Source organism: Delphinapterus leucas, chromosome 5 (genome assembly GCF_059928025.1).
Source record: "Delphinapterus leucas isolate spDelLeu-1000000601 "Yukka" chromosome 5, BTC_Dleu_Yukka2, whole genome shotgun sequence".
NCBI classification, from domain to species: domain Eukaryota; kingdom Metazoa; phylum Chordata; class Mammalia; order Artiodactyla; family Monodontidae; genus Delphinapterus; species Delphinapterus leucas.
The window spans coordinates 40,791,407-40,811,382 of record NC_143133.1 but is presented as its reverse complement, the minus strand read 5'-3'; the positions used below and the strand labels follow the sequence as shown (position 1 = coordinate 40,811,382).

Genomic DNA, 19,976 nt, shown 5'->3' with positions numbered 1-19,976 from the left:
CTTTTGACAGTAGTAATTCTGACAGGTGTGAGGTGATAATCTCATTGAGGTTCTGATTTGCATTTTCTTGATGATTAGCATTGTTGAGCATATTTTCATGTGTCTTGGCCATCTGTATGTTCTGTGTGGAAAAATGTCTATTCAGGTCCTCTGAACATTTTTAAATCTGTTTTTTTTTGTTTTTTTGTTTTTTTATACTGAGTTGTATGAGCTTTTTCTATATTTTGGATATTAACTCTTTATCAGATATATCATTTGCAAATATTTTCTCCCATTCATTAGGCGGCCTTTTCATTATTTAATGCTTATTTAATGTGGCCTTTTGTTGATGCTTTCCTTCTCTCTGCATAAGCTTTTTTTTTTCTTTTTTTAACATCTTTATTGGAGTATAATTGCTTTACAATGTAGTGTTAGTTTCTGCTGTACAACAAAGTGAATCAGTTATACGTATACATATATCCGCATATCCCCTCCCTCTTGCGTCTTCCTCCCACCCTCCCTATCCCACCCCTCTAGGTGGTCACAAAGCACTGAGCTGATCTCCCTGTGCTTCTCTGCATAAGCTTTTAAGTTTGAGTAGGTTCCATTTATTTATTTTGCTTTTACTTCCCTTGCCTGAGGAGACAGTTCCAATAAAATATTGCTAAGACCTATAGATCATATTCCATTTTTTTCTTTCACTATTCACTTTTAAAATTTATTTTTTCATATAGTTTAAAAACCAGATGGGATAAAACCATGTAAATAAACCTTGCGTTTTACAGATTAGGAGATGGTGAAGACCAAAGAGGTGAAGTAACTTGCCCAAAGTTGTGAATGTTACTGGCAGCCTATAATGGCACATTATACAGAAAAAAAAGCTCCCACTGTGTGTAAAGTATGCTTTTCAAAATGTTATATCCATGCTTTTAAATGGTAACCTATAATCTCTGCACTTTGAATTTGTATCAATCATAGTATTCTTTAATTTATTTAATATTCTTTAATAGTTTACACATCTGTTTTCCATGCTAGACTCTTATGCGTCTCAAAAAACAGAGATCATGTATTATTTATATGAATATTTCCAATACCTAGAATAGTGGTTTGCTTTGAATGAGTGATAGTGACAGGTGTTTCAGCTGTCAAAGTATGTTTACTCCATATCCTGAGCATGATAAACTATTACTTTCGCAAAGGTAAATTTGTTACTACTATCTGGACTAAAACACAGTTGTAGAATTGACCAAATTTATCTTTAGTGTCTTCCGAAGAGTCAGTCTCTACTGCTTATACCTTACCTCAACTCCTAGGTTGCTTGCTTTCTTACCCTTATGGAGAGCTACCATTTCCAGTATCCGCTCACAACTCTTTGACAAAACAAGGGTTAAGCTGGTGTTCAGCCACACAGCTCCCTTCCTCTTAGGGCCACTGCATTATTTTCACTCAACTGACTAATAGCAGAGAGTAATTGAGTGTACTTTGTGGCTCCAAAAATAAAGGTGGGTGTTTTGTAGGAAACATTTTCTCTGAAAATGTCAATGAATGAATGACTTGTAAACAAGCCGACTACTGTGAAATCACCTCTCATGAAGTTTATGACATGGAAATTATGCTTTTTTTACTCATAGAAAGCAAAGCTCTGAATATGCAGAGCTTTGGTTCTGGCTTCCAGTTCAGGAACTTTGTGCAAAGCTTTATGTCAAACAGCCAAGGCCCCCAAGAAAGATGTTGCCTTGTTAGTTCTTCATTAATTTGATGAGAATTAATGGTGAAAATCCAAGTCATTTATGTTAGTCAATAACTTTGACCAGAATGTCTTGACCACAGGTCAGTAACCCGGTTGTGTTTATAGGATAGGGTTTAAACCATCATTTTGGAGGATTAATGAGTTGCTTACTGATTATGAAAATCCCTTCTCTTTATTGTAACCCATAGTTTGATGTGAAACAATTAGTTTTGGGGAGGCCAGGTGCTGGTGTTCAGCGTTTCACTGATGGACCCCCCCTCATACGTCATGTAGCAGTTGGTAATGCTTCTGTTGATAGCATCAGGCTGAGTGCCTAGTAAATCATGAGTCTTATCCAGAAGTTAATACTGCCTGCTAGAGAACTGAAGCAGAGCCCATCCAAGGCTAATATACTGTAGTGTCCTGTTCATTCACTCTCAGTTGTTTATCCTGTCTTTATAAACATTATCACAAGCAGCAACCTGATTAACATGTTTTTTTCTGTATGTGCTAATTAATAGATGCTATTATGAAGGAAGATATTTCTGAAATAAATATTTGAACTCATTAAAAGCAAGGATAGTTTCAAGTCCAAAAAACTGGGGGAGCGTGTTATCTCTATCATATTTGTCATATGTGGTCTTTTCATCTTAAGGGTTATAGCAATCAAAAAACCTAACTAGTTTTGATTCTTTATTTAGCGAAACTCTTAGATATTTGAAAACAACAGCTGTTGTGCTTAAATATTGTATGTCAGAATTTTTGTTTTAAATGATAGAAAAGTGTGTTTTGAACTTATTTATTTCTGTATGGAATTTGGAAACATGGAGGTTAGGGCTGTGTGAGGGGTGGGGGAATGAGCTTCAAAAGAAAGTCTTTGAAAAGTAATAAATATTATTAAATGTCAAAATTGTAAATGACATATAGCTTCCTCTGATTTATGCATCCTCTCCCCACCTTCAAAGAAAATGAATCACTCCTTCTTTGTTCCCACAACATATTTTTAAGTCCACTAGTAAAGCACTTATCTGGTATGACAACTAGCTGTGTACATGTTCTCTTCCCGTTAGGTCCATAGCAACTTATGAACAAATCCTGTGTAATTCATCATTTGTTCCTAGTGTAGAGCAACTGGCACATAGCAGATCCTCAGTAATGTTTGTAAAAAGAAATTGAATTGGTACCTTGGCTGCACTTTAGCATAGAAAAGCCCCCAAATTCTTAGTTGCCCTCTGAAATATTGGGCGTTATATATATTATGTGTAATTGTGATATCAAAAATAGAACCCACAGCTTCTCTGAGAGGTTCAGTAGACATGTCTATTTCAGTAATTAAATAGAATTGTAGAGAACAATGTTTCTTGGATCTTTTTTCATTTTCTTTACTTTTATATGCATATATTTTGCTGTTTCTTTTGTGACATGTTTAAATTTATGTGTGTATTTCTTTTTCTCCTTTGGTGTTTGTTCCCTTCTATTTTCAGTCATTGAGTAAACTTTCCATTTTTCTTTCTTTTTTTCCTCTTTCTTCTGCATCTTATGTTGTATGGAATTGACAGCATATTGTCAGGGCAGAAATAGTGAAGTACCCGGAAGAAGATAATCAACATACCAACTCTGCTCAGAGTAGAATCTGTTCAGTACAGTAGTGCAGGTATTAATTGATAAACTGTTGCAGTTTGGGGGAGGAGGGTGGGGAGAACTAGTGAATGCTGTCTTGTTCTTTATTCTTTATGAATAGAGAAGTTCAAATGATTATTGTACATTACTGGGAATTAATATTGCATAAGTCCTGGTTTAGAACTTTGAAAAACTGATCCTTTGCTGGGAGACTTATTACTTACACAAGGAATTGGGAAAAAATTAAAATAATATTTCAGTTACTTTCAAACGTATTTGTCTTTATGGTTGTGTTTATTACATGTGCAGTGAAGTGGAGAATTGAGGCAGTTATTTCATTATTCATTCCTTACCATTTTTTCCTGAAATAGCCTGGTAATTGAAAGAGTATTTTTAAAATTTGCCTTGAGTTACCCTTCTTTGTCTGCTTGTGTGTGCAGAGTTAGTAAAAGAGTTGAAAACAATAAAGGATGTGTTTTACTTTAAATAATTACTTAGAGATGAATGTTAGGGCATATTGCTAAATTCATTGTTTAAGATATTCCTTGAAGTGTGTGTTAGAGGGAAGGAAGGAAGAGTTAAAAGTGTCTTTTGGTTTAAATTATTTTAAAAACATGAATATGAGGTAATTTTCTAACTTTCTCATTATTCTATATTTTGTTAGCGTCATTATTCATAACCAATAGTGAGCTATTTGTAAGTAAGTTAGGGATTTGGGAGAACAGTTTTAAAAATTGGGTTGCTTAAAACATTTCTTCTTATATATAACTTCTCTGACATTTTATCTCTTCACTAACTCACAAATTGATAAACATTCTTTAAAAAGTTATGACTGGATATAATGATTTATGGAAATATTAATAATGATATTCTTTGAAATGGTGAGATCTTATCTATTGAGATATATAAATGATTAATTTTAATTCCTTTGCTTTAAATTATAACCAGGGCTTAATTTTTCATATTGATTTGCCAATTTTTTATTAGACTTTTGGTAACCTCAAGTTATTATTGTCATAAAACCAGAGAAGACTCAGTAAAAGTAATGCTATTACATCCTTAACAGAATTACCCCTGCCCTGCTACTCCCTCACCCTCCACCAAAATATATCCCAGCTTGACCTTAGTTGGTCCTGGCTGGTTCTTTTAATATCAGCTCCTGCTTCATTTATGATGTCTATCATCAGGAGTTCACCAAAGTTCAGAAAATAAAAATATACTTTAAGGAGCTCCTTCTAAATGTTCTGATGTCCTGATAATAACTTTGTTTTCTTTTATGACAGAGGGTGGTGAAGGCAGATATTGTAAACTACAACCAGGAACCTATGTCAAGAACTGTTAACCCTCCTAGAAGCTCTGTGTGTGCAGTTCAGTGAGCACATTTTTCTTCTGTATTGATAGTTCTGGCTCCCCTTCGCCTCTGTGTGGGCTCGAGGACCTGTAGAAACTTGTTTTATCAGTGACCATCTCTGTAGTTCAGTTAACGCTTTCCTCTCAACTCGCTTCATCATTGCCTGTTGCCTCAGCCGCAGGCAGCTCCTTGGACTGGAAAAAATTCAACTTTGGGACCACACACTTTGAATTCAAAATGGAAAGCCCGTTCTCTGGAATTAGACTGCTTCACTGAAAAAGAATAATGTTGGTTCTCTTTATGTCCTCACTTCTTTTTTCCCTGATGTAAGTTGTTTTAAACAAATAAGAAAACTATCTAAGTCTTGATCATCAGCCAGGATTTTGCCACAGCACCGTTCCATACTCTTATCTGAACTCATACCTGGCAAAGTATGCTTCAGAGTACAAACATTTAAACGAGTAATATATTTTATCTACAGATACTTAAGAAGGCATTCTTTTGCTGTCTATCGTGAGTGAAAATATATAAAGCTGTATCTAACTGAAAATGCTTGAAATAAAGCTATAATAGAAATATTTTTTTCATTTTTTTAAAACGAGCCTAAATACTTTATATTTTAGCTGTAGCTCACAAAGTAGTGAGTATTGGATATTGTATTTTTATTATTGTATCATGATCATTACTACGTGTTGTGTAATACTCAGGTTAGATGGCTTTGTGAATTCTGATAAACGTTCAGCTGATGCTCCATGTGGACTTTCTCCTGCCAACTGTGTAAGAGTACTTCCAGAATGAATTATGACTATTGTTGGATCATCGTGGATCAGACTGTACCTGATGTTCAGATGTTTTTCTCCTGCAAATAAATTTATTTAAATTACTTTGGGGGGAGAATTTTCTTTCAGCCATCTTCCCTTTAGTTACAGAAAAACAAAGTGTTTTTGGATACAAATCACTGATCATGTGAAGTTTAATAAACATTCAGTCCCTTAGAGTTGTTAGGGTATTTGTTGGACTAGTTAAAATCAGACCCCATAGCCTGGCATTTCAGGAGCTCCATATCAGCTGCATCTTACCCGCCTACCTTTTCTCATGCTGCTCTTCTGTGTACTGCCTGCCTCTGTGCCAGTGGAGCCACGGCTCACTCCTGTGTGACTGATGCTTTCTGATGCTCTGCCTTCCTGTCTTTGCTGCACAGGTCCCTCTGCCTGGAATTCCTTCCCCCTCTCTAAATGTCTGCCTTCTTTCAGTCAGCCTTTAGACACCATGAGGGCAGGGCTCTCTCTGTCTTGGTAACAGTTGTGTTGCGTTTTTTGTGTGCAGGCACAGTGCCAGGCTGGCATATGGGTGCTCTGTATTGGCCACATCGAAATGGGATGAATGCTTCTCCTCTGCAAAACCACTCCTGTCTCCACAGCTGCAAATTCCACATGAGCACCTCTTGGATGGCCATTACACCTTCCAGCCTTGCATCACAGTTATTTGTGTCTTTGTGTTTTATTGTTCATAGACCATGAGCTTATTGAAGGACAGTCCTGGGTCTCTTTTTTCTCATGTCCTTTAGGAGTGCCTATCAGGGTGCGTTCCTCATAGGAGACTTGCCAGAGGTGTGTGTAGAAATTTTGGACATTTAATCTTACAGCCATAAGGGATTTTAGAAAACTTGTTATTTCACATCTTGTGTGGCTAACGAAACCGAAGTCTGGAGGGAAAAAGGAACTTGCCAGAGGTGGGAAAGCCCCTGGTGGTTCTGGTGCTGGGTGAGCAGGACTGCTTCTGGTTCTCCCTGCTGTCCCAGGACCTGGGCAGGGGCAGGCAGGGCCGTGAGCTGCTCTGGTATAATCATATTAAAAAAAAAAAGAGAGAGAAATAAAGGAACTTGCAAGAGGTCATGGAATCACAGAGGTAGACCCCATAGGAGATCTTCTGTCCCTCAGCCAGGGTGACACTTTTTCAAGAGTGGTTTGAAATTTTAAAATTGTGGGGCTTCCCTGGTGGCGCAGTGGTTGAGAGTCCGCCTGCCAATGCAGGGGACACGGGTTCGTGCCCCGGTCCGGGAAGATCCCACATGCCGCGGAGCGGCTGGGCCCGTGAGCCATGGCCGCTGAGCCTGCGCATCCGGAGCCTGTGCTCCGCAACGGGAGAGGCCACAGCAGTGAGAGGCCCGCGTACTGAAAAAAAAAAAAAAAAATCGTGACTGCTGTACTTGTTAGACATTGAGTCCAGTCTTTCATTACTTTGATTTCTGTATTTTTCATTTTATAGCAACTAAGCAGCCTTTTTAAGCCTTTCAAGGTGGCATGCCCTTCAAGATAGTTCAGTTTATCCTTCCTTTCAACATCTTTCTAATATATGCTGGTCAGTCTGCTAGGGCCTTTAGCAGAATATAAAGTTGAGTAAAAGATTTCAACCCTCAAGGACCCTACAGTCTAGTGGGAGAGATGTTTGTTATTGTTGCTGCTGTTTTAAAGCTGTGACTGATTGAAGTCTACTACTGAACTAAACTTACCCAAGGCTTTACATTCAGTAAGGGGTGAGGCCATGCCCTTTTGATCATTTCATGTCATTTATATATGTATGTGAAAATTTGAAGAGTTTTCAAAAGTTCTTTTTTTTCAGTCCCAATTATTGCAGAACTAAAAGGTATAACTTAACACATATATATGATTGTACAGGCATCTGGAGAAGGCTGAGAGAAATTATATAGGGTCTATGATCAGACCAAAATACTTTAGTTACGTGTTTATAAAGTCAGAGCACCGAATGGGCCTGAACGGGGCAGGCAAGAGAGTGGCCTTTGTGGGCCTGCTCTGCCTGGGACATTTCCAGGCCCTTATCACATGAGCTATTATATTTTCACCCCTATCTATGAGAAGGCTATCACTGTTCCTGTCATGCACATGAGGACATCGAAGTGGGAGTGAGTGATTCCACCAAGTCCCTCTTCGAGTACGTGGTAAAGCCAGGGTCCACACAAACCGTTTCTGAGATGGGATGGCCTAGGCTGGGTACCGAATTAGGTTGCCTTCCATTGTGAAGATCACAACTGACCTTCCTGGGGGTTGACCAGGCCTGGGTGTTATGTTGTTCTTTTGAGAAGTGGTGATGGCCAGTGCTGGCCATCACCACTTTCTCACACCGACCATCTAGACCAGCAAGCTGTGTGTCCAGAGAGGCTAGTGGTTGTAAATTTGCCCTCTGATCGCTGAGGTAAGGACAGAAAAATACCCCCCCTGCCTTTGGTCTCATTGGTTTTATGTCTCTCCCTTCTAAGCTTGACCAGTCATTGAGAGCCTTTGGCTCAAGGAAAGCAAGCACAGTGAACATGCAATAGAGCATATGGCCAAAGCAGATTTCTGAATTCCATATTACAATTTTCCCCATACCTCGGGTTTTATTTTTGAAACAAAAACGTAGGATTCATGCTTATTTTACTTTGACTGTTACCTCTCCTGTCTACAGTTTTTAATTTAAAAAATTACAAGTCTTTCCATCTAGTTTTAGGCACTTTGTCTCCTGAAGACGCATGCTATAAAGTTTCAAACACATTGTGGTCACTTCTGCTTATTGAACTTTTGAAAACACAAAAGTTTTCAGCCAGAACTGGTCATTGGATGCTGCCTTTCAAATGCACCCTCTATTATGTGTGGCAAACCACTCTGGAGTGGTTTTTGGAGTGGCCCAAAGAACTCCTCCTGTGACTGCTTTATTATTCCAGGAGGAGGTAAGCCAGGGCCCTTTAAAGTCGATCACTGAAACAATGTGATGGGGCATAATAATTTGTGTGCCGTTTAAAAATAGAAAAGTTTTCTGGCCATAACCCATTCTGGTGATTGCTATAATGTTGGACATCCTGAAAAACAGTCGCAAGATTCAGAGGAAATGGAAATGCAGACCTTTTGAGCATTGTGGCAGACATCTGTCGGCCTCCTCTCCAACATCATGTCACCACTTCTCCCAGCAACAGTTTCCTGATTTCCTGATGGAGCCCTCCTCCATTTTCAGCCTCTCACGGCTCTAGGGGTAGATTCTCATTGGCTTAAACCTATTAGGATATTAATTCCTCTTGGCCTCAGGGATTGGCTCAGAAATGAGTGGTTAATTCCATCCGAGCTAATGAAACTGGAGGGTACATTTGCTGAGGTTTCTGAAAAAGAAAAGAGAAAAGAAGAAAGTTCCCACCCCCTCAAGTTTCCAAATGACTCTGCCCGCTGAAATAGGTTGAGAAGGCTGTAGCTCTGAGCAACACTGGCAGCCGTCTTGAGGACACAAAGGGCGACCCTGCCCAAGTACAGAGCTGACCCCGAGGGAGCAGAGGTGAGAAGTGGGGAGAATCCCAGTCTCCAACACTGAGCCCCAGATCACGCCATGCCACGAATCGTTTAACAGCGTGACTCAGTTTCCTTTATCATTTTGGCAAGTGTTAGTTTATTTTTTTGTTACTTCTTACATAAGCAACTGTCATGTATCAGGGCCTTTGCTTGGCATCAAAGAGATGAATGTGATCTGTGTTTTATCCTTAAAATCTTAGTCTAGGTACATGTATAACTCATCAAACAGAGGTACCAGACTCTGTAATCAGACTGTTAAATGCTTCAATAAAACCCTAATATCGTATAGGAAGATGTGGCTTAGCAGTGAGTGAAAAAACAGGGATTTCAGATAACAGGAATCAGGGTCAACAATATAATTGCCTCTTAAAAGACTGACTCGTAATCTTAGGCTATGTTAATACCAAAAGAGTCTCTGTTCTCTGAGTTGTTTTGTGTATAGGAATCACCTGGAGAATCTTGATTTAGTAGCTCTAGGGTGGGGTTTGAGGCTCTGCATTTATTTTATTTATTTATTTATGTATTTATTTTTTGGTGGTATGCGGGCCTCTCACTGTTGTGGCCTCTCCCGTTGCGGAGCACAGGCTCCGGACGTGCAGGCTCAGCGGCCATGGCTCACGGGCCCAGCCGCTCCGCGGCGTGTGGGATCTTCCCGGACTGGGGCATGAAGCCGTGTCCCCTGCATCGGCAGGAGGACTCTCAACCACTGCGCCACCAGGAAAGCCTGAGGCTCTGCGTTTATAACAAGCTACCAAGTGATACTAATGCTGCTGGCTTTTGGATTACACTTTGAATTAGAAGAGATTAGACCATGCCTGCATTATCTTTCCTCTTATGGATGCCCCTCTTTAAGAGGGCACGTTCTGATTATGGTGAGGGGATCCAGTGTCATAAGAAATAGTTGAAGGAAGGCAGTATGCTTAAGATGGAAAAGGGAGGGCCTGAGAGATACTCTGTTGGTCATCTCCAAATAGGTGAAAGACCACGCTTTAGAAAAAGGTTAAACTTCCAATATAGAACCTATAGAACTCCAGAAATAGGAGGGATAGATAGAAGCTATACAAAGAAGATTTTGTTCCAGCCTAAGAAAGAACCTTGCAAACCCCTGCTTTATGCTTTATGAAGTGTTGGGTCATGTTGCAGGGTTGCAAACTCATATGGCATCAGGGGCTAGGTAGGTAAATGAATGACTACAAAGCAGTTAAAGAGCATAAGACAGTAGGGGGTGGGCAGTGATTTGGAGAGCATTTGCCTGTCTAAAGCCATTCCAATCCAAGTTTTAAAGTTATATTGGCCAAATAAAATCTGTATGGATAAGGCTACTGCTAAGCCCTATATTAGAATCGTTGTGCCAATTAGAAAAAAAAAAAAACACGTTCCTTTCTCACATTGCTTTATTTCCCTCTTCTAGAAAATTGTCACACTGTTTTGTTAGAGCCGGTCACTTAATTATCCTGGAAAATGGGTGATTGAATCTATAAGACCTGTGATATGAATGGCAACCCTATTGATGGGATGAATTCAGCGCTTTAGTTCGCAACCGCAGTGTCTGGATGTAAAGCTGATGAAATTAGGAGAGAAAATTATTTGTCAAACTCATCTGGAGAGCGGAATCATAGTGTTCAGGCTAAGCCCTTGGGACATGATGTGCCTAGAGACACAGTCTCTGCCCTCAAGTTAGCAGGGCATCCTGGCATCCTAGGTATCAGGAGAGAATCCATCCTGGTAAAATGGTGGGCAGCATGCTGAGAGCAGCTCAGTGCCTCCAGACAGGGGTGAAGGAGTGGTCAGAACCGATTTGACGGGAAGTGAGGCTTGGCCTGACAGCCTTGAGTGAGACAACCCTCCCAGCACCTTCATCCCCAGGAATTGAGCCTTTCAGTAGAGCAGGGCCTTTGGGCTGAGCTCAGACCACATACATTCCATTCTGTCTCGCCCTTCATTTCATCAGTTTTCCACACTGGAGAGCTGGAAGTGAGAGGAAAGGCAGGCTATTTGTTTTAAAGCCCTGCTTCCAAGTCATATTGAATGTTCTTAGGTCTCTTACACTGTAGATTGAAAGAGACTCAGGGCTGGTGTTCGGGCCGAGGGAGGCAAGTATCGTCAGTGCTGTACACGTACCAGCTCAGCTAGCTATTCTCATGGAAGCCTTGTGACCCAGCCTCCTTAATCCTTAGTTAACCTAGATCCGCAGGTTGCACACGGATAGGACTCAGCCACGGGCCCCTCCTTTTCCACTGCTGCTGCCCTCATCCCCTGATGCCTGGGTTGCTCCAACAGCCTGCTGAATTTGACGCACAGGTTTGAATTAAGTCACTCTTGTTCCAAACCCCCCATGGTTCCTCATGCCCTTTTCCTTCAAAGGAAAATGACTTCCTCAGCCTGACATTCAGAATCCTCTGACAGCTTCCCCATCCTTCCTTCTGAAACATCTGTTTATCTTCAACTCTGGTGACTACTTTGTTCTAGCAAGTGGTTCCTCACCTCTGTGTCTCCACTGGGATTTCCTGCAGGGAAAAAGGGACCCTGCAGAGACAAGTTAGAAAATGTGCTTCTTCTCCCGGCTCAAGAATCAATTGACTGTGTGACTGGTCAAACCACTTAATGTCTCTGGGCTGTTTCCTGAGGCTCATTTGTGAATAAGGTTCTATGTGCTCTTTATCATCACCATGGCTTACAATGGATGCAGTGCAGATATACTGAGCCCTTTATAAACCTCCTCTCATTTGATATATGTGTTAGCCTTTAAGATGACCCCTATGATTCTTGCTATCAATTTGCCAGCCCTCTGATGCAGCCAGCTTGGAAGTGAACCCTCTGGCTTTTCATCTGACTGCAACTTCACCAAGAGACCTCCAGGTAGAAGAACCCAGGTGAGGTACCCCCAAATTCCTGATCCACAGAAACTATGAGAGATAATAAATCATTATTATTGTTTTAAGCCACTAAATCTTGGGGTAATTTGCTTCACAGCAATAGGTGGCTAATACAATGAGTACTTGTATTATCTCTGATAGGGAAACTGAGGCTCAGGGCAGTTTGATAACCTGTCTGAGGTTGTATAATTGGGGAGTGGTGGAACAGGGATCCAAACCCAGGTCTGCCTGGCTCAGAAGCCTGACCTCTTAGCTATCATGTTATACTTACTTATTATCATTCCTGTGACTCATTCACAGTAGGTGCTTATTAAACAACTTCAAATGAATGAACAACTGTTTTCATGACTGAATATATAAATGAATTACATGAATATATATTTACAAGGGGAGCCTGTAAAAATAAAGAATGAATGAATATTAGCAGTCTCTATTAAATCAGGTTGGAATTAACCTAGTTTCTTTAAACATTTTAATCTCCAAATGAAAATAACTCTATCATTTGTTCTGACTATAGAAGTACTGTAAAATACTTAATACAGAGAAAAATAAAGACATTAAAATCACCCCTCCCCTGCTCATTATTGTTGACATTTTGGTGAAAAGCCATCTTCCAAATATGCATAAATGCATATTTCCAGAAGCTATACATATAATAAATTGCATTATATTAAATAACTCATTTTGAAATTTGCTTTTGTCAATAAAAGTGATGTTATAGACATTTTCCACATCCATAAACATAAATACACATCACCATTTTTAATGGTTTCATGGTTTTCAAGTGTGTAACAGGATAATTTAGTCATTCTGCAATCTATGGACATTTGTTTTCCCCTCGAGTTTTCACTATTATTATAAAGTATGCTTTGTTGAACATCCTATGTATCTCTTTCTATGTTTTCCTTTATATATTTATCCTTGAGATAAATTCCTAAAAGCAGAATTGCTGGGTTCAAAGGGTATTTTGAAAATATTTTATATTTTTATAAAATTTGCCAAACTGCACTTCAGAAATGTTGTACAACTTATCCTGCTCATGGCAAATGAAAATGCCCACCTCCGCATGACCTTGGCAGCATTAGAGACGATAAATTCCTCATGCAAATGTAGTGGGTTCCCTGACCTGTATAGTCCTCTACATGGCACTGGTGTGGACTGACTTTCACCAGCAACCGTGAGCAAAGGCAGATATGATCTCTGTGTGGTAGTGAAGACTCATGCCTACAGGGATGTTTTCCTGGTGCCTCTATTTTGGTCTTAACATATTTCAGTAATGTCAAATTGTTTCTTATACCCAGTAAATATCCTTAGAAAGCTTTAGTTCAGAATTGTTTATTCTAACTTGAATTGTATAAAGTCACAGCACACAAGTGGCTTATTAAAACAAAAGTAACCCACCTTCCATATAAGGAGCCTCTGTTTTCCTTATTTTTCTCTCCCTTCCTCTGAAGCCTCAATCCTCCCTATAAGTCTCCCTGCCCACCCTCCACCCCCCCAAACAGAAGTTACCAAGCTTTCTTGTGCCCTTTGCTTGTACAAGGAAGTGAATCCTCCAGCTTTTCATCTCACCACAGCCTCACCAGAGGCCCTGAGCTAGAAGCACTAGCCCTGAGCTTATGGCACCACCAGGACACCCAGGGTTCTAAGGCCAACAACCCTATTGTTTGTATCTCCCTGGCGCCTGGCACTGAGGAAGCACTCAATAAAGGTTTATTGAATGAATAAAACCCATCTGTATTGTAGGCTGTCATAAGCAACTAAGCAGCCCAGTGGGTGAGCTGGGAGGAGCTCTGTCCTGGAGACTGTCGGCTAAGAGACTACTGACCTTGTCTTAGCCACTAACCAGCTATGTGAATGTGGGCAAATTCCTCCACTTCTGTCAGGCTCCATTTCTTTATCTGCAGTGAGTTTGTTAGATGCTATCAGTGGTTCCCAAACCTGGTTATGATCAGAATCACCTGGGAAGCTTAAAAAAAATACTGATTCTGGGGCTCCACCCCAGATCTAGGGTCCTGGATTCTGTTTGGGAACCGCCAGACAAGCTCATTTCTCTGTGTATCTACTTCTCCTTTATATGACAAAGAGCATATTGCCAGCTTTGAAGCTTCAGTTTACAAATCTGTAAAATGGGGATGATAACTATGGTGACTGCCCTGAGAACTCCATGGGGCTGAACTGAAACTCTAATCATGGTTGGGGAGGACCTTAAAAACTTATAACAATTCTAAACATGTACATGAACTATTGGCCTTTTCTGTCTGCTTTTCTCAGTGTGATTTGGAGTCCAGTTTTGGCTAACCAACCCTTACAGAGCAGCAATAGAGCCCCCCATGTTAGATAATGCCCTGCTGAGGCTGCATGTTTTGCTTGTCCCACTAGCAGTCCAGATTCTCTTGAAATCCCCTCATTTGTTTCTAACTTGAGAGTGGGGGACCTTCTCTTTCCAGCTTCCCCAAAACTCTTGGCTCTTGAGCCAGCTTAACCATTTCCTCTCACCCCACCTCTACCGCCTGTTCTGTCCCTTATCCCAATCCTCTGACACTTTCTCAAATTTGTCTTCCAAGTTGGCAGGTGGCCCACTCACAGATTGGCTGGCTGCCCTGTGTTTGGGTGAGGTGTAGGGATGATGCTGTAAAAGTTGACAAGAAGCTGAGTGAACCAAGATGTGGGTGCTGTCTCGTTACTCCTCCCACAACCAGGAACAGAGGGGACCTGGTCTAGTTTGTTTTTGGTGCTCTCTTTGAAGGCCCACCCCTGAAGACTGTTGATGATGAGGAACAAGAGAGGGAAGAGAGAGGGAAGGCATCAAAGATTTCTTGAGGAGCTACTCTGCACCAGGTCCCATTCTAGGCACTTTGTACATATTTTTCATAATAGCCAAGCTTTATAGCACATCTCCTTTGCCATACAGTTTACGTAGGGCATCTAGTTTAACCCTCATCCCAGGCCTGCAGTGGGAGTTGTGATTCTCATCTTCCAGATCAGGAAGCTGAGATGGAGAAGTGAAACGTCTTGTCCAATGTCACCTGGTCAGCAGGAGGCAGGACTAGGATTTGAACCCTGCTCTGATTGACTCAGGAGTCTGCACTTCCTGACGGGAATGGTGTTTATTCAAGCTCCATATTTAGCATTTAAATTTCCAGGCAAATGCTTGAACCTAGAATGGGATTTCTTCTACGTTTTTGGAGCCAAAATTATTTTAATTTTATGGCTAGGAAAAATGTAAACTTACGTTTTCAGCAGACCAGAGATGATAAAGTGTGCATTTGTCAAATAAAATTCTTTGCTGTGATAAAGTAAATTATCCCTTGGCCTTGGAAAAATTAGGCCTCACTTGAACTGTTTTCACTTCAGCCTTTGCTAATATTTCTGTTATCTCCATTAGGGATTACAATGATGAATGCCTTTTATTCGCATCGTTAAGCACTTCAGTGAATGTGTGAGCACACAGAACATCATAAGTCACAGGGAAATGAAACAACATGGTCTCCTGGAACTAAGAAAAATCTTGAGAGTTTGACAGATTGGGGTTCGCATCCTGTCTCTGTCACTCTTTAGCTATGCAAACTTGGTCAAATTCCTTAGCTTCTCTGGGTCTCTGTTTCCTAATGTGTAAAATGTAGATAACAATACTTATCTCACTGGGTACTTATAAGGATGGAATGAGATGACATACTTATAGCACTTTGCTTCACACAGTTCCTGGCATGAAGTAAGTGCATAATAAATGTCATGGTTATTATTGGAATGGCTCTCATGGTAACTAGTTGTTTAATGACACACCCAGGGCTCGCTTTAGTTATTAGTCCTTTGGGCAGCAAGACTGAGTTTAGGCCCTACTGTCTAGTGGGCCCCAGCTGCTGATGTACTTCTGCCCCTATTAGAAATAGCCCAGGCAGTAGGCAGGTGAAGCTCACTAGGGGGTGTTATCTGTTGAGATCATTTTGGCTGCAAGCCACAGAATATCCAACTTAAAGGGTCTTAAAAATTAATATCGGTCACCTCTCACAACAAGTATTCTCAGGGTAAGGTGATTCTGGGGTTAAGCTGCTCAAAAATGCTACCAAGTTCCTAGATTCTTACCTTTCTTCTTTGCCATCCTCAGCCTATTGGCTGTTAGATTGGCTCTCTTGTGGTCTCAGGATGGCTGCAATAACCCCAGGCCTCACATCTTTACAGCAGGAAATCCAAAGGTCAGAAAAAGAAAAGGGGGCCCATTCCAACCCATGCCTCTTTTAAATAAAGAAGAATAATTTACTCAAAGCCCAGGGGTCCAGAAGACTTCCCACCCCTTTTGTTGGCCAGAATTTTTATCAGATGCTCATCCCAGACCAGTGGTAAGGGAAATGATTAGGGCCAGTGATTCTCAACTCTGGCTGAGATTGAACTGGGGAGTCTTTAAAATACATACAGATGTCTAGGTTCTACCCTTAGAGATTGATTTAACTGGGCTCAGTTGGGGCCCTGTTGTGCACACACACACACACGTGTGTGTGTGTGTGTGTGTGTGTGTGTGTGTGTGTGTACACTCCAAAGAGCTCTGATGAGCATCTAGGGTTGAGAATCATTGGTTTAGACCCTCCTTGGGGTGGGGAGCATCCTAGTCTTCAGTGAAAAACATGGCTATAGGACATCTGAGCCAACTGAAGTTCTAGAAAGGGCAGTGTAGTAGTTATCCAAATGCATCTGCCAGTACAGGTACAGGAAGGGTATCTGGATTAGGCCACATGGTATTGTGAAAAAAAATACATTAAAATCTGACAGACCTGAGTGGGAACTCCAGTTCTACCACCTGTAAATTGCATCAGTTTGGTTAACCTAATCTCTCTGGGTCTTAGTTTTCTTACCCAAACAATGAAGAGAATACTACCTACCTCTTGGGGTAGTTCTGAGGTTAAATGAGATCAAAGCAGTGACAACAGCTGACACGGATTAGGGCTCAGTACATGCAAGTTAATGTCCCTAGAGGTCAGATTTTCCTGTTCCAGACCAGAAAATATAATTGGACCTGCCCTGGAGGCCTTTTGGCCTGTCCAACGTGGTTGCAACCTGATTGATTGACTAAAGCAACAACAGCAACGTTCCTCTGTGTTGTTTGGAGCAGAGGCTTCGCACAGAGTTGGTCACAACGTCGCCCTAGGCAGGGTTGGGTGGAAGGTTTCGGTGACCATGTAGGAAAGAGTGAGGTGTGAGTTCTGGCTGGATCCTAGGGTGTATCAGAGCCTGCAGAGCCCAGGCTTAGTTGCTTAATGGAAACTCTGGGCATGGCCAGCCTCTTCCCTGTCAACCTGGTGGCCTCTTTATCTGCCTACCGACCAGGAAAAGAGTCAAATGTAAACCAGCAGTTCATGGAAATGGGTTGTCAGGTCACTGAATCAATATGTTACAGTTAATCTGTTAAAAACAGCAAGGCTCCCCATTTGTAAACATCTCCTTGATAAGCCCTTTATAGCATATACAATGTAGGAAAATGAATGGCTTCCCACCAGCTGCCCTAGAATCATTGTGCCCCTGTGCTTGTCCAGATGACCTCCCAATTCAGCTTGCCCCAGCCCAGCCCAGCCTAGCCCAGCCCAATCCTACACATGTGGACCCACCTAAGCAGAGCTCTGTGCTGCTCCATCCTGGGGGCCAGGGATTTCCAAGGAGGAGAAGGTGGGGACCTCCATCTTTAAAAGGCTCAGAGAATCAGCATGAAGTAATTCTAGCAGCCTTCCCAGTGTAAGGGTGTGATCATGGACTGAAAAGTCAGGTAACCCTGGACTTGGATCCTGGTTCTCAAACTTGGTGCTGTGTGGCTTTGGTAAGTTAATGAGTCACATCCTATGTGTGTTTAACTTCCATAGATTTAACTCCGCAAGCTTGGTAAAAGAGCACGAGAAGAAGAGAGATGATTATTAACAGTGGGGGTGATTTTGCCTGCCCATCTATTCAGTGAGCACGTACCCTGGAGTGAGAGGTGGGAGATGTGGACCTGAGTTGTCTAAGTCAGTGTTGGCTCTGCTTGTCTCTCGTGCCGCGGGAATCTTGTGTGGGGTGTGATTCAAGTATTTAGGGCAAATGCGTTTAACTATAGACCTCTTTTGTTTTGCTTGTTAATTTTGGAATCCAAGCCCTGTATAAGATGGAATTTTATTCTCTCTACCCAACATGGTGGGGGCAGTGCCTAGGCTGTATTACGTCATTTTCTCTTCCAGGGTGGGAGGGTCCTTGAGGGGGAATCTGATTCTTCTCCAACTTTTGGTTGCCCTTGCTTCCTGTTTCCTAGAACCTAGTATAGAGCCCTACACTTAGTAAATACTAAAATTAACACTTGGTGCCTATCTATTCCCACCTCACTCTTACATAGAAGCTGAGACGGAGACACTATTGTGACTCACCTTCTCTAGCCAAGTTGATCTGATCAGCAGTGAGTTCCTGACCCAAACAGGCCAGTGAGTTCCTTCTTTAGGATTCCTCAATTTAGGAAGGACACAGTGGCTCAGGAATAAAAGATGGAGGCAGATATTTTGAGGGCATTCAAGCCCCTGGTTCCAATATGTCCTGGAGTCCCAATACTGTCCCTGAGTGAGACCCAGCATCCTTATAAGAAACTCGCACACTTACCTAAGTTAGTTCAAAGCAGGTTTCAGTCACATGCAGCCAAAGGAGTCTTATGCAACACAATAATTTAGATTAGAAAATGACCCCATGTCACTTGGATCAGTTCAAGATAGGCTAATTGACAGATTCTCACAGGCAATCTGAACTTAAGAATGTACCCTGTTGGAAGATTTTGGAGTGGCCCCAGAGCTGAAGCAATTAGTTGATAGTCATCAGCCTGGGCCATCATGGCTTGAGCCAAACCTGATATAAGTGTACTCTATAGGTGAAAATCTCTCAGGCCAACCAGTTAGGATGCACTGGTTATGTGTCATCAGACATAACTCAGGAATCAGATGAAATGTAGAGACTTGGTTTTGCCTTTCCCATGAAGACTCTCTTCCCTCGAGCAATTGCACTTTGGGAAAATGGCTCAGCTTCAATGCTTTGGTTCATTCTAACCCAGAGCATGGTCACATGGCCTTCCTATTCTGTGTGGGTTTTTTTTATTTTTAAAATTTTTTAAATTAATTAATTTATTTTTTGGTAAAACCATAACAAAACTATTTTGGGAGGCAGCATGGGTCTGAGAGCCAGAAGACCTGAGTTCTAGTTTGCTATGAACAATTTGTTTCATCTCTCTGGGCCTCCGTTGACTGGTTTGTAAAATGAGATTATTAGACCAGGAATGGAACAGAAAGTTTGTCTTGTTATCTCCTTCCACATTTGCCAGTTATCTCCACTACTACCTTTTCACCCAAATTACCAGGTAATGTTCACTGCACAAATTCAGGGCTGCAAGAAATATACCTTTGTTTTTCTACAATGAACTCAATTTTTGTCTCAAGTCCCATTTACTCTTGAGTGGTCTGTCCCATCTTTCCCCAGGGTCATGAGCAAATTCTGTAAGCTTTTTAGAGGCTGATCCATTTGACCTTTACTACCATACTCCTCCTCCATTATCCTGTCTCATTCTCAATCACTGGTAGTTAAGTAACCTGCTCACATAGTTTGTAAGTGACCACACTGAAATACAAACCCAACCTAAGAAATTCTAAAGTTAATATAGATTTAAATATAGATACATAGATATAGATACTGTCCTATATAGATATAATAAGACATATACGTACACACACATAGGTGATGCCTTTTTTATGATTCTCAAAAGTCTGTGAAGTAGGTTTCATTACCCCCATTTTACAAATGTAGAGACTGAAGCTCCATTTCCATAATTGTTTTGCCCTAATAGGAAGAAGGCATGGAGATTCTAACCCAGTTCTGTCTTATTCCAACCCCTGAGTTCTCCCCCTAAATTCTGTGTCTCAATTACATTTTCAGAATTAGGTGAGGCCTTAAGTGAAGTGTCAAATGAAACATATGCTAACTTCAGGGCTGGCTGGCACCCTGGCCACCTGCCCTATGGTGAGAACAGATGCTGTCCTGTGGATTGGACATAATTCTTTGGACATTCCAACTGAAAACCTATGTCCATGACAGTG

At 41.2% G+C, this 19,976-nt stretch overlaps 1 protein-coding gene across 3 annotated transcripts in view; it reads left to right on the top strand.

Annotated features, from left to right (window-relative positions):
- Nucleotides 1-5,563, top strand: part of RAB28 (RAB28, member RAS oncogene family) — a 94,395-nt gene extending 88,832 nt beyond the window's left edge. For 2 of the 3 annotated variants that reach the window (XM_089911678.1, XM_022566993.3), the window contains one exon: nt 4,612-5,563. In XM_089911678.1, coding sequence (XP_089767804.1) covers nt 4,612-4,621 — 10 coding nt within the window. In that variant the 3' untranslated portion in view covers nt 4,622-5,563. The other variant, XM_022566995.2, reaches the window with a different exon arrangement.
- The last annotated feature ends 14,413 nt before the right edge of the window (nt 5,564-19,976 follow it).